This window comes from Colias philodice, chromosome 15 (assembly GCF_061535455.1).
Source record: "Colias philodice isolate Cphi_HAF_F1 chromosome 15, ilColPhil1 Martin Lab GWU primary, whole genome shotgun sequence".
Taxonomy (NCBI): Eukaryota; Metazoa; Arthropoda; class Insecta; order Lepidoptera; family Pieridae; genus Colias; species Colias philodice.
In genome coordinates, this window is record NC_143100.1 from 1241649 (window position 1) to 1257455 (window position 15807).

Here is a 15807-nt window from a genome sequence, read left to right on the forward strand (position 1 = left end):
TTAAGTTTACAACAAAAATACATAATATTAGCTAATGTGAAAACGAATCAACCAATCATCCCACAACAATGAAATGTGCACACAAATATTCATCCAAATCGGTTCATGTGATTAGGAGGAGTGACTGCAGCGCCATCTTCCGGGCCCAATTGTGTTTCCAGATCACCCAGGAACTCAATTTAATATACTTACACAAAATTATTCGAAATGAAAACTCACATTACTATGTAAATATGAATATAAACCTGTTTTAGTACTAAGCAATTTCCCGCAACATCAAATTCTTTATACAACATACTTATCTACCACCTACTAAGAAATGTAATTCTTGAAATTTTTTATATATTAATATAATATATTCTTAATTTAAATATAATACTACTCCAATGAGCTCCTGTTCCATATCACGTCCGCCATACTTCCACTAAGTTCACCATGATTTTTTATTTCTTTGCACTTTGTTGCTTTTTGCTAAAAATGGAATCATGCGATAAAACCAGTAGAACGTTGATAACATACATTTTTGACTGAATAAAGGTACTTACGAAGGAGTGGGTTCACATTGTGAACAATCAGTGGGTTAATTTTCCTTCTGGATTCCGGATTTCTGAAAAGATTATCTATGCTATAAATGAAAAAAATCTTACACATTCGTTATGTACTTAAAACAGGGGTACATATCAAACATCGTCTATAATACAATTATCATCAAATTTAAAATAAAACCAACTTCTTCATTAATTTGTTCCAATTGTAAGCATTCTTTTTTCTCCAACCTTTATGTTTCTTTTTCTTATTTTCTTTATTGTCCCCATTTGTCTCATTTTGTCTTATCGTGTTGTCACCCTTTTTTACGATTGCGCGAGCGACACAAGTTCCCCGTGTGACGGCCGTAGCGGGAATGACTCGTGCAGCGATCGGGGTAGGAAGGTACAGGGCGGCTCTCGCTATATTGGCTGGTCGCGCGCTAATTTCAAGTATTTCTTGTTTATTTCAAAACCATCGCATATTTCAAAATTCTAAATCGGTAGACGTATAGGTTGTATATTTTATAGTTAATATCCAAAAAGTCGTAACTTTACGTTTGTTATTTTGAAGATGCCAGAGATTATAAAAAAATAACAATGAGAACTTTGTATTTTTTTTCTATCGAGAAAATATCATGGAATCATGTTTCTAAAACGGTAGACGTATTGTGTTACTATTGAACTTTCTGGTCAAGAATTTTCATCACGACAACTTTATTATTATAAAAATTACGAAGGTTTGAAAAGGGCCGTAAATGTTAGAAAAATTAATTCATCACCTTAATATCTTTCTAATGTACAAGCCCGTACAGGCCATTCCTTTGACTATAAATCTATGTACATAATAGAAGAGCGTATAGATATGAGTTAATGGTGGTATTGATATTAAAAAATAAAAGGAACATAAATTAAATCAATAATATTTTTCATAACATAGGAACGCGACTACTATAAAATAAATGAACTGGCTTATTCCCTATTTGGTTTAGGGAATAAAGAATTTCTATCTCCATCTGTTTTTCCCTTCGTCGATAAGAAATCACGTTTGATCTGACTGAGCTCCGCAAATGAGCCGAAACACACCCCCTTTATCTTCCAATAAGTAAGCGAGTTTAGCTTTTCCGTGCAGGAAAAGGTTTCACGCGAGAACGTATAGCAGATGGCTCGAAAAATATAAAAACGAACGGACCGTTACACGGATAGAACGACTGATATTAGTTTTATGCATAGAAGTTGGTAAATGAACGATGAAAAAGCTGGAATAACAAACTATATTTTGCGTAAACAATCGGGCAAAGTGCTCGCGTTGCGGTGGCCAATTTCTAAAACCAAAAAGGACGTTCGTTCGACCGACAAATCCCGCAGCGACGTTCAAAATCGCGCTCCCTTTTAAAGTTGAGACGATTCGGTTAACGAGTGTCGAATTCTCATGCTCCTGGGCCCTTTAAAGAAACGAAGTGTCCCCGGGAGGTGCCTCAGTAATTACCCACCATTACAGACAAAAGACACGATTCGTCCGATTACCATAATTCCCGCTCCCCAAGACGAGATATAAATGGGCCGCATTTTGTACTAGGACGTCGACTGACATGTGTATTAATGACTATACTTGTCCTCCTAAATTAGGTTAGGGAGGTGATTTAGTTTTTCATTGGCTACTGGGTGGGATGAATACTTAGTTGCTATTACAGTTTGAACTCCAAAGGGCTCTAAGATAAATGACCTTGCTTAATCCCGGCTTACTGCGCTCAGTACGCTAATGAGATTTCAAGTGAATACATCTTTTTTTAATGAAAACGTGGTTATTCTCGTCGTGAATGTAATTCGTACGTCTATTGAAAGCACGTTTTCTTTGGGTTCGGGAGTAAATTCATTACTCTCTAATTACAAGGAACCGAACCGTTCAAAAGGGACGGCTTCAAAGGACTGTCGCATTGTAGCTCGCTTTCTTTTCGCGACGCGGAAAACGATCGCTGAAAAAAACACAAAAACCCTTTTAAAATTAATTGAGTTTTCTTACGGCTACATCGGCCGCTACAATAAATTAATTAACGCTTGAAGGAATCCTTAAAATTTGTCGAGGATCAAAAGTTGGTTGCGCGCGGGAAGGGGGTGGCGGGGTGGATAATGCTTCGATTTTCCATTAACTTATATTAGCGATGGGAGAGGTCGCCGCGCCTCTCTCCATCCGATAGCTCCCAATCTAATATATTTCCTTTATTAACTAACTGCCGAAACACGCGATCTTTGATCCATTTCCATAGACCTCTAAACGCTATTTGTTTGCGGGCCATTACAAGAATTTGACCCTAATTAAATTACGACATGCTAATTTTGCGGTCAAAATCAATTTGGGCCAGCCTTGTCCAATAATGTGTAATTAATTAACAGGACATTGTCAATTACTGTGCGCTATCTAATTTTATGTACGTATAATGTAGTTATTAACACAAAACAATCTAAACAAGAAAAAAATAAAACATCAAATAAACCCATACTTACAACTGCATTCATATGTTTATATATATTGCATTTCATATTATATAATTACAATGCTATCTATATAAGAGCATCAACACAGATTATTTAATTACAAGACTTATCAAAAACACAACAATGTATCAAAAGTTTGTTTTGTTTGTCCTCAGGTTGTCTTCTAGAAGGGTCCCGGCCCCCTCCCGATGTGCCCCCCCGCAACCCAACGATGTCTCGGCTAAACGGCCGCATCACTGGCAACCCAGCTGACTTGGGTGATTTCGAACCCTCGTGTCTTGTACGCACTCCTTCGGGAAACTTCTACGTGCCTTCAGGTGAACTGAACACGTGTGAGTCTCAATTTTTATCATTAGTAGAATAATTAGAATGTAAATGTAACGACATTCAGATCATGTTTACTTACGTAAAGCATTCTAATCTTCGTCTACAAGTTTAAGCTTTAAAGAAAAAATATTTACATAAGCTCGCAAAAATGTTTGTAATACGAAAGTAAAATCTGTTACTCCGATAGTATGATTGATTACAAAAGATCGCTACAATATTACATAGGTTGCCTTTACCTTTTCAGGGGACATACAAAAGAATCCGTCTATGGACTATAAATCAAATTCGTCGTGTAGCAGTCCAGGTAAACAAGAAAAGGGAACGCTAGAAAGGATGGATCGTAGTGACAGACATCCAGCGTTCGGGGCGCCTGTCCCCGTGCTTCCCGTGAGGAACAACCTCCGCGCCACGCACTTCCCTCCAGCGGCCTCGAGGTTCCACTTCAGAAAAGGCTTATCTTCAAGATGTTCTTGGAAGTGTACTGCGATAGTGTTTATAGTGCTATTTGTTCTATTATTGTCTATTGCTTCTTATATGTCAGGTTAGTATTTTTTGGTAAAATTAATGTTCTTTATATTTTTTCAAAATAAGCTTGAAGCTTAGATAATAATTTATTTAACTTATGAAAATGTTTTAATAGAGTATTCACTAACCAAAGATTGAGCAATAATAATTCAATTATTCATTTACAGCTTCATATTTTACGGACAACTGGTCGTATGAAAATGCGAAACCATGTTCCGTAATCGTTGGAGACGTGGACAAATTCCAAGCGTCAAAAGCGACGACGCTTGAATCCAGTAATAAATCATTGCCACGACCGCACCAGAGCTCGACGTCGTCAGCTACAGGTAAAGGGGGTGGCCATTCACGCGCTCGTAGAAGTGTAGACGAGCATGCTTCTTTATCTTCTGTTTCTTCCACGGATTCTTCCACTGTAGATATGCATGAACTAATCACTACTCCTTCCTCGACCACTGTTAGCTTAGTGCATGGTGTGTCAGCCGACGGGAGTACTGAACCGCAAGACGGGGGCGCTTCTAAAGCTTCTGTATCTAGCGATGTGGGCGCTATGGGTGTAAATGTTAATGTTACTAATGACACATCGATAAACGTGAAAGATGATATAGAATCTACCACTGAGGAATATACCACTTCAATGAAAATTGATAATGTTACTAATACTGCAACACTTGCACACAGTATAAATAACACAAGCACTACTACAACCTCGACAAAAACTAATAAAGTGACTAACAAAGCTGAGATATTAACGGAAATGCCACCAGAAATAAAACAATCAGAAAAAGATGCAATAGCCTATGATCCTGAGGACATGCAAGGCGACGCCTATCCGTCAATTTATTCGTACGGTGTTCAAAAGCTACATTATTTAAAGTTACTCTCAAGATTGAACAAAGAGTTACATATCGACACTGATGATTTAAGTGAAAAACTTGAAAAAGATCATTACGATATTCAAACATCAAAAAGCATTGGAACTACAATTCCACCTGTATATTACACTAATGCTACAACACAGAGTTCAACGCCCCTACTAATGAGTGAAGTAACCACGGAAGTAACTAATATATTTACGACACATGTAGATAAAATTCAAACTAATTCTGATGTTTTATTAACCCAAACTACACAAAGTGCACCTAATACTATCAGTGTATATAATACAACTTCGGAATCTTCGTCTGAAACAAGTACTATAACAACAGCAACTGGTAGTACTTCTGCTCCTATCACTACAAATGAATCATCTACAATTAATGTTGCTTCTGAATCTAAAACAGACATGCCAGTGAACAGCAAGCATGTATTAATTAATTTAACGTTATCATCAGATGATTCCAATAATGGTGATTCATATAAACCTTTTTATTCCTTAACAGTAAGAGTACCTACTGTTGGCGATTCCAACGAAATTCCCACTGTTAAAATAACACCAATCGATTTAGAACCAACAGCGCCTACAAACTTTAATAAACCTGTCACAATTGATGGAACGAAATCAACAAAAGATGTGAATTCAGAAGATTGGGGCGGTAGTTGTGAATGTTCATGCCCCGTGTGTGAAGACAGTATCACAAGTGATGATTTCTATGACGATGATGGACAGAAAACTACTCCTGTTAATATAGACAGTACAGGAACTACAGATTCTCCTAGTCAAACCGAAACCGATCAAATGAAAGAAGGTACTGCACCTAGTTCTACTGAAAGTGACTATAGTACGTCAACAGAGTATCTAAATGCAACTGAATCAGTTCAGTTTTCATCTACAACCGATTCGACATCAACAGATGAGACTACAGATTTTCCAACAAGTACAGAAAGTATTTCTACAACTGAAGCACCGGTACCATGCGTATGTCCAAAAGTAAAGCCTCCACCAATCCTAATATTGGAAGGTGAGGTGTCCAAATTTACGTCGTTTCGATAACTAACTAACAATCATAGAACCATTTCCGGGCGTCGGTGCTTTGTGTCTAATAAACTAATTCGCATGCTTATTAATTATACTTAGATCGGATGTACTTACCGTAATATTAGCAAAACGCTATATAGTAAAATGCATGTTATCTTTTCTTTTCGTATTCTATTACCTTATCACTGAAATCACTTCATCACATTATCGCATGGTTTTGCATCCCGTTCGTTTACTTCAAAGTCGAACAAATAACAACACAAGTTTAATGTTATAGGTGCGCGAACATTCCCAGCGCAGTCTTTTCCGCCAGACGGGACTACGTTCAAACAAATAACTTTAGGTGAAAAATTATCAAAAGAAATCCCTCCATATAGCTATTGGAACATGCAGTTCTATCAGTCAGAAGCCTCTTACGTGAAATTCGACTACATGATACCGAGAGGGGCGTCGATAGGTGTGTACGCGAGACGAAACGCTCTACCCACACATACACAGTATCACTTTTTGGAAGTTCTAAGCGGATTTAAGGCTAGAACTACGAGAGCCTCGCACGTAAGTACTATCTGTAATCTAACACGTGTGAGTTTTGCATCGATTTCGAACTTGAGTTAAACTGAAACGCGATATTCTTTTTTTTTAAGACAATCCTGGATTTAAGAAATCGATTGTTGTTTTTCATGTATATTTCACTTATTATTCCTATTTACGTTTAATCGAAAGCAAGTTTATACTACATTTTGAATTTTACATAACTACTTTTTATTCATTACTTAATAATTTTGACAGCCGTCCATTAAGAAGGAAGTGACGCATTACATGGAGCAAGGCCACTGGTTCCTGTCTCTGTACAATGACGACGGCGACCCGCAAGAGATCTCCTTCATAGCAATAATTGCGGATGATATGACGCACAACTGTCCGAATGGCTGCTCTGGGAAGGGAGAATGTTTGATGGGACACTGCCAATGTCAGCCTGGCTTTGGAGGAGACGATTGTAGTGAAAGTATGTCTTCCTATTTAGTCTTCTATCTTTTTATTCTTTATATTTCATGTATTTTTAATTAACAACCATGTGCCCATAAGCATTATGCCAAAAAGTATGTAGATTAGAATAGAAGTAATAACGTACATCAAAGCCGAAAACTCGCGATCATTTAATGGTTTTGATTGTTCCTAGAAAAACACTCGATCCAACATAAAATACATAAACCTCTATGTTTGCACCAATATATTCAAATTTTCATACGCAGATTGATACCAAGAATCAAGTATTTGATGTATCAAATACACAGGTCATAAACCACAATAAATGTTTGAAATAAACGACTTACTTATGAAATAAAAGTCAGCCACCGCCCCGAATTCTGATAAATACGATTATTTAAGCAATGTATTAGTGAAATAGTTTTAGTGAAAATTTGTAACAGAAATTAGAGAAAATTCAGCCGCTATAACAAAGAACCAATTGTCTGTGTCAATCCTACATTATTTTCATTCCATAACTATTATTATTTATATAGAAGTGACCACTTTGCATCAGCTAGACCTTTCTCGCTTGTTTTGCTATAAAAAATAAAAACACACAACTTGAGTTCCACCTGGACAGACATTTATCTATCCCAATATCTACTAAAGAAACCTCCTTCCCAGGTATCTATTAATATACCAACCACATAAACCACTTTTACACATGTCTATCCCTATAACATCTACATAAACGTGGTTGCCTGGCAGAGATCACTGCATAGTGATAAGGCCGCCCTTTGTGCTTTCTTCAATCTTATTTTTGTAACCTTTATGTATATTTTATTTCTTGCACAATAGTGTTAAATCCATACTTCCATACTAATATTATAAATGCGAAAGTAAGACAAGTCTGTCTGTCTGTTACTCAATCACGCCTTAACTACTGAACCAATTTGCATGAAATTTGGTATAGAGATATTTTGATACCCGAGAAAGGACATAGTTTTATCCCGGAAATCCCACGGGAACGGGAACTATGCGGGTTTTTCTTTGACTGCGCGGGCGATGCCGCGGGTAAAAAGCTAGTAAATAAATAAATAAACCTCGTTTTCCAGGTGTCTGTCCAGTGCTATGTAGTCAGCGAGGCGAGTACATCAACGGCGAGTGTCAGTGCAACCCGGGCTGGAAGGGCAAGGAGTGCTCGCTGCGGCACGACGAGTGTGAAGTGCCCGACTGTAACGGGCATGGGCACTGTGTGAACGGAAAGTGCTCTTGTGTCAGGGGGTATAAAGGTTAGTTTGGGATGTGGTTTTGTTTTAATGTTGACGCCAAGTTCTGTAATACTATAATAGTCGACTTTTGTACGAAATCCAAATCATCAGTAGAGACGTAGTAAATATAAATTAAAATGATTCAGGAAATTGACTTTAACTTTTGAGAGGATTTTTAATATGGGTGAAAATATTTCGTACACCAGTTCAGGCACCAGTATCTCACAAATGTTAGCGTTAAGATATATAGATTAACAATGTATGTGTTGATTGTGCATTTGTGATGAGAAAATAAATAAAATTAAATCTTAATCTTTAATCTATTTCGAATCATATTAAGTCATGCATATTCGTAAGATGAGAAGCCTTTACTGTTCGTTTAAGTCTCTATAATTTAATTCTTCTGGTTGGAGAAGTATACCGAATTGTCGCTAGTTTTAAAAATGATAATTCATCATTGGGTTTAGTACCTTTTTTCTAACAGTACTATTCCTTTCAGGCAAGTTCTGTGCCGAGGTGGACTGTCCGCACCCCACATGTTCTGGACACGGGTTCTGTATCGACGGTACTTGTGTGTGCAAGAAGGGCTGGAAGGGGGGAGACTGTGCCACTATGGACACTGAAGCTCTACAGTGCTTACCTGATTGTTCTGGTCATGGAACTTTTGATGTGGAAACACAGACTTGTACTTGTCATGCGAGATGGTCTGGAGAGGATTGTTCTAAAGGTGAGTTTGAGTTACATAAAGGTGTTGTTAACCCATTGAGCCCCGAACGGCCCGATCGGGCCACGACACAATAAATTTTCTATTGTGTCTGTAATTCCGGGGCCTGAGTTAGACTACCATCACTATTAGTTGAATTCGGGCGGTTAAATTCGACTTGTCAGGTTAAATAGGTGGCTATATTTGTGTGACTAAAAGTAATTTGTTGCAGGCTTCTGTTGCAAACATTTGTGTGATTTTGCGTAATTTAACAGGACTTATATAAGTTCAAATAAAACAGCTTGTAGTACACCATCTCTTTATTTGAATATTAAACTTTGTTATGCAATAATATTATTAAGAGTTGACTTAAAGTAAACAGAAAAAAACATAAATATGTACTCAATTCGTTCAAAGAAACGCAAGGAAGTAGATCTGAATATACGTCTTTCTACATCTATTTCGCTGATTACGTTTTCCTCGGAATTAATCTAGCATAAAACAGGACCATTGAGTCACTATTACCAAGAATCTGTTTATACCTAATTACTTAATACTAATTAAATAAATATAGTTAAATAAGTATGAATAATATAAATGGCCTTAATCTGCAGTAGTCTATTAAATTGGATAGAATGCGTACTGAAAATATATTCACATACGGCTTCATTCTTCGTATTATAAAGATTTAAAATACCAATTGTTATTAGCCTTATTAATATTATTTATGCAATTGAAGTGAACAATTTAATCAAAAAGATACGTGAATACGTGACTACAAATAATCATCTTAGCTTGGATTGATTGGCCACTGTTCAATTTGTTTCATTTTTATGATTATACACATAGATAGATAGCTATACAATTCATCTAAATAGGAGTTCAATCTGTAGATTTACAAATATTTCTTCAAAGGAAACTTTTAGCTTCCCGAATTATTTACAAAGCACTCCACAATCCATCAATATTTTAGTTGAACACTTAGTCATTAATAATCCTCGAACGGACATTCGAAGCTTTAACAGATAATCATTGCGATTGCAAATCTGTGTAAAATTAAACGAACAGTATCCAATTTGAAAATGAATCATTAACAAGCAATAATAATTTACGAACATGTTACTAAATCCTTCACGATCCTGCTAATCTAATGGTTGCAGATATGGTTAATACGTAATGCAATTATAACTGTTATTGGCCCAGGCATTAGATAAATTGCTATCAGCAGTATTGTAATAGCTTAACACTGAACGTGTTTAATTTTGAAATTGGTCAGCATTTAAATACATAGACATCATATAGGAAAAGTTGTCAAAAACTACATACAAAAGAAAAAAAGAAATTGCCAACTCGTGGTTTTCCTTGAAAATACCAAAACTTGAAAAATCATGTCGATGTCGTGACAACTTTTACGTATTTTTATGAGTTGAGACCTTCTTCTCGATTTTTTTACGAAGAAAATAGATTTCAGAAGTTATAAGTTATACACCTTTCACCATCTCCCAAAAAATCCTGCAACCACAAACTTCTCTTAACCCATTGAGCCCCGAACGGCCCGATCGGGCCACTCTATTGTGTCTGTGATTCCGGGGCCTGAGTTATTCAACTGTTACCTTAAATTTTACCATTCCAGAGGTGTGCGATCTTGACTGTGGTCCTCACGGGCGCTGTGTGGGCGAAGCTTGCGTGTGCGACCCCGGCTGGAGCGGGGAATATTGTACCTCAAAACTCTGCGATCCTCGATGTAGTGACCACGGACAATGCAAGAATGGCACTTGTCTCTGCGTCTCTGGTTGGAATGGCCGACATTGTACACTCGAAGGGTGTCCTAGAGGTTGTGCTGGGCATGGTCAGTGCAGAGTGGCGAATGATGGCCATTGGGAGTGCAAGTGCTTTGATGGCTGGGATGGCCCAGATTGTACCACGCTGAAGGAACAGATCTGTGACGATTCTAAGGATAATGATAAAGGTCTGTTTTTGTTAGTTGGATAGATGTGATTGTGTTTTTTAAAGTATCCAAAATGTCTGACAATACCCTAATATATATAACTAAACTAAGTATCCCCAAATAACAGACGGCCTAGTGGACTGCGAAGACCCGGAATGCTGTCAAACAGCGGCCTGCAAGACAAGCCAACTTTGCGTCTCATCTCCCAAACCCACTGACATTTTACTCCGAAAGCAACCGCCAGCGATCACTGCGTCATTCTTCGAACGAATGAAATTCCTCATAGATGAGGGTAGTTTGCAAAACTACGCGAAACAAGAAACGTTTAACGAAAGGTGAGATACATGTTCGATGTTCCATGTTCACACTACGACATGATACTGGATCGAATTAATATTTTCTCATACATTTTTGTGGGTAATTTGTCTCAATGTTGGATGAGTTACTGATTAATGTATCAAGTATTTTGTGTCGTAGTCTAATTACACCATGTCTAATCTGTTATGAATGTACGTCTATTGATATTGTAATAAATACAATAAATATAAGTTCTGGAAATGGAAGTAGTTCTTGTAATACATTTAGCACTTCATATGAAGATATTCATTAGAGCCGATTTTTCAATGCTTGGATAAAACTTATTCGTCGAATAATGTATAAAACGACCATTTTAAAAACGTATTCTAATTGCCCGTATTTGACAGTTTACGTGATATTTTAATATTATCGTGTAATACTTTATTGGTCGGATAAGTTTTATCCAAACATTGAAAAATCGGCCCTTAATAATTTAAAATATGTGTTACAGTATCAATGGACGAATCGAATCAAATCAAAATCGAATATCTGTTATATAAAATATGCAATGTTGTGCCCCAGTCAATCCTAATGTTTTATTTAAGGAAGTGTTAACAATTTTTCTTTTTATTTCTTCTATGTTAACTGTGTATGTTCTAAGATGATCTGTAACATAACCTTAACACTTATAAATACATTGCTCTTTAAATGTGTGTCTTTAGTTTACAAAATTTCAAAATATAAATACACTATTCACCATATAATTTTCATTATAAAAGAAACAGTTCACATATAAAACAATACTTACAGAGAAATTTCGGAAATATTAGGTCAAGTATTTCATACAGTAACACGCATTTCAGTAGCAAGCTATTTACCGAAAAACTGGTTCGCATGAGACTTCGTTCAACTAATTGGCTAACTAAAAATTTCCTCTCGAAACTGCATCAAACATAACTTACTTATTTTATTTCTCGTCTTTTCGCTGCCAGTATGTTTTGGAACCACTTCAACACGAGGTAAGAAACAACTTTAGGTAGGCTAGTGTGTGAATTAGACCATATCTATATATGTATCTACGATATAGGCTTTTATTTTTGTGTGCATGACGATGGTTTACCTGTGTCCTGTGAATTTTGTGTTCGCTTCTTATGTATACATTATACATCCATATGTAGTGTGTAGTTGTGAATATTAATACGGTGGTGGGATTTGTACAAAGTAATTTTCCTTCAAGTAGACGGTTACATCAACTATAATGTAGTTAGTAACATTGTAAATATGTCCTTAGTTTTACGAATGATACCATGTCCCCTTTAAATGCCCAAAAACAATCAGTTCAAGTATGATTTTGTTAACCTCCCCATAAGTATTTTATATGAAACGAGATTAACGTATTCATAGTAATTTATCAGCGGTTCCCATTGGAACTTATATCGTAATTTAATAACGATAAATGTAACCAGGCAACAGCTAAATGCCTCAGTTTATTTTAATTACTAACATTTAACGTGTACGAATGCCAAAGCTTCATTACGAATTCAAATTGAAACAGACCAAATTATTTGTTCGCATAAAACTATTTATCATTATGGAATTGGAATTTCACAGAACTGCTCTATAAATAACAAACGATTTATGGCAATTGAAAAGCTCTTTTATTCTTCTAAAACATAACTGCCTTCGAAATTTAGCATCCGAAAGACAAACTTCTCCACAATGTCAGGATTTGACACATTTGTCCAATTTCCAGTCGGTCAGCGGTTATCCGTGGTCGTGTGGTAACATCCCTGGGGTCAGGGCTTGTGGGGGTGAGGGTTTCGACTTCCACCCCTCTGGAAGGGTTCACCCTTACACGGGAGGACGGCTGGTTTGACCTGCTGGTCAATGGGGGAGGAGCTGTGACTCTGCACTTTGGCAGAGCACCCTTCAAACGATCTACACAGGTCGTCTTCGTGCCTTGGAATGAGGTATGTTTGATTAATTACACGAAGTAATTGATTATTTAAAAAGAAGTTCAATGACTCTTTTATCATTAATTTAAGAATTTTAAGTTGTCCAAAAATTAACTGTTAAATAGGCCAACAAATTCCTTTTTCTTAGAGCTCTTATTTTCGAGAAAATCGTATTTTCTGGCTTTACTTCTGATTTCAATTCTGTTGTACTTTGTTCATGTTCAAATCTTATAAATAGTGCAATATTTGAAGTTATAAATATTTAACTCTATAACGTACCAAAACTGCATATGAAGCCATTTAATTTTTTGCACATAACTAACACGCGAAACTGCAATCAAAGGAAAATGAAGTAATATTGCTCTTAATTTTAGCTGACCTTTTTACTTTTACAATGAATTTTAACTGTTTGAAGCTAAAACGCTAATAGGTCATTTGGAATGCCAAATGATATATTTATTAGGTTTTGAATTACTATAATTTTATTATACTTGAATAATTATTTATATGATTATTTTGCAGATGTAACTTTTGTGTTATAATTGGATCATTTTTAACTAATTCATGACAGCCGGAAATAGTATTTGCAGAAATTCTTCAATAACTAATTATTATTAATAATTACCTTATGTAATATGTAATGAAGGGCTACCCTGAAGCGCTAATAGCAAAAATATCGCAATTATAAAAAAATACTTACTTATAATTTTTCTACCACCACTGTTCTTAATTATTACAATCCTTCCTATATACTATATACAATAATAAAACCTCAAAATCCTTTAGGTGGTAATAATCGACGAAGTAGTGATGACAACATCAGACGAGAAAAGCGGTACAGGTCCACCAGCCGCCTGCCTCGCACACGACTATGACCTGATGAAGCCGGTCGTTCTTGCTACATGGAAACATGGCTTCCAGGGCGCTTGTCCTGATAAAAGTGCTATTTTAGCTGAGTCGCAGGTGAATATCACGTTTACCTTATCTTACGAGTTACCTTATCTTTACTATGACCCAGTATCCGGACAGTAAATAATAAAAAAACAATCTGGAAAGAAACTTATTTCTCTGAGCATGTCGTTCATCATCATGTTATTTAATGATTGATTTGAAAATTCAATGAAAACGTCATATTTAGAAATTGCGTATAAATCTTGAAATGATAATAAAATAATTATAATTCATGGATTACTAGACCAATTACAATATATACAGAACAATCAATAGAATTGGTTTACAGTTGCGAGTCATTCACAAACTTGACACAGTCATAAATTATTTAAATTAAATTAATAATGTACATTTAAAACAATTCCAGGTGGTCCAAGAGAGCCTACAAATCCCAGGAACAGGTCTGAACCTCGTTTACCACAGTTCACGAGCAGCTGGCTACTTATCCACTATCCAACTCCAACTGACCCCTGAAAAAGTGCCCCCAACCCTTGCCCTTATACACTTAAGGATCACCATCGAAGGAATCCTCTTTGAAAAAACCTTTGAAGCAGACCCAGTTATCAAATTCACATATCCCTGGAACAGATTGAATGTATACAGGCAAAGAGTGTATGGAGTAACTACCGCTTTAGTTAAAGTCGGTTATCAGTACACAGATTGTAAGGATATCATTTGGAACGTACAGACGACGAAATTGAGCGGACATGATATGAGCATTTCTGATGTGGGTGGTTGGAATTTGGATATTCATCATAGATACAATTTCCATGAAGGTAAGATGTGTGTTATATTTGTTATTTATACAAATTTAAAAAAAGTAATTTGCTATCAATATTGGTATTGATTTGTACTTCCTCTTTGCTGCTTTATTCGTTTACTTTTTTTATAAAAGACAGCACTAATCTAGGTTTAAGGTAATTGGATAAAATTGAAATTATCATAATGATTGATGTTTCTAAAACAACAAAAGTTTTTTAATTTGTAAATCTTATTATTGTTATGTAGATATATTTTTTAACACTGATACTTGGCATTTCAAACTAAATTGTATATATCCTTCAGAAATATCCACTCGTTTCAGTCATGCAGACTTTTTGAAGTGAAAACTTCTTTAGCGGCGTTGAGCACTGTTTCTGTAATGGGTATAAAATCTTAAACTCGCGTCAGGACACGTGACCTGATCGAAAAAGCGTAAGACGGATACCATTCCAAAATATCAAACATGCTCAACGTTAATAATCAAGTTTTCACTTCTGCCGGCACTCCCCCAGTGCAACCCGTCTTTTTTTTGACATTAGCATTTCTCTAACAATTATGTCTCCCCAGGTATCCTCCAAAAAGGTGACGGCACGAACATCTACCTGAAACACAAGCCGCGTCTCCTGATCACGGCACTCGGTGACGGGCGACAGCGGGCACTCACCTGCGGGGCCTGTCCCGCGAGACTGCTGGCACCCGGGGCTTTGGCCGCGGCACCCGATGGGAGCCTGTTCGTTGGGGACTTTAACTTGGTGCGGAAATTGGCACCTGATGGCAGTGTGCACACTGTTGTCAAGTTGAAGTGAGTAGTAGCAAACGATATTGTCAAAGCAGTGAAAATATGAGATTTCTACTAAAAACCATAGAAATACACTATTAATGGATATATTAAAGAATTAACAAACAAAAATTTATTCGATTTAGGACTGATTTTGCAATCCTTTGAATAATGTATAAAACTACCATTTTATAAACGTATTCTTTGGCCTTATTTGACAGTTTACGGGTGACATTTTAATATTATCGTGTAATACTTTATTGGACGGATAAGTTTTATCCAAGCATTGAAAAATCGGCCCTTAATCTGATAATATTCAAAATAATTATTATCTTCTTATATCCTTTACGAAAATTTTCACAACAATATCGATTTAAAATTATCTT

General features: G+C 36.2%; 1 protein-coding gene across 3 annotated transcripts in view; it reads left to right on the forward strand.

Moving 5' to 3' along the window:
• Nucleotides 1-15807, forward strand: part of Ten-m (teneurin transmembrane protein Ten-m) — a 210721-nt gene that overhangs the window by 186944 nt on the left and 7970 nt on the right. For 2 of the 3 annotated variants that reach the window (XM_089704261.1, XM_089704263.1), the window contains 13 exons: nucleotides 3176-3352; nucleotides 3592-3888; nucleotides 4040-5770; nucleotides 6065-6342; nucleotides 6577-6793; nucleotides 7872-8048; nucleotides 8527-8754; nucleotides 10364-10699; nucleotides 10806-11013; nucleotides 12729-12945; nucleotides 13717-13893; nucleotides 14249-14657; nucleotides 15211-15445. In XM_089704261.1, coding sequence (XP_089560387.1) covers nucleotides 3176-3352; nucleotides 3592-3888; nucleotides 4040-5770; nucleotides 6065-6342; nucleotides 6577-6793; nucleotides 7872-8048; nucleotides 8527-8754; nucleotides 10364-10699; nucleotides 10806-11013; nucleotides 12729-12945; nucleotides 13717-13893; nucleotides 14249-14657; nucleotides 15211-15445 — 4687 coding nt within the window. The remainder of the gene's footprint in view (nucleotides 1-3175; nucleotides 3353-3591; nucleotides 3889-4039; nucleotides 5771-6064; nucleotides 6343-6576; nucleotides 6794-7871; nucleotides 8049-8526; nucleotides 8755-10363; nucleotides 10700-10805; nucleotides 11014-12728; nucleotides 12946-13716; nucleotides 13894-14248; nucleotides 14658-15210; nucleotides 15446-15807) is intronic. The other variant, XM_089704264.1, reaches the window with a different exon arrangement.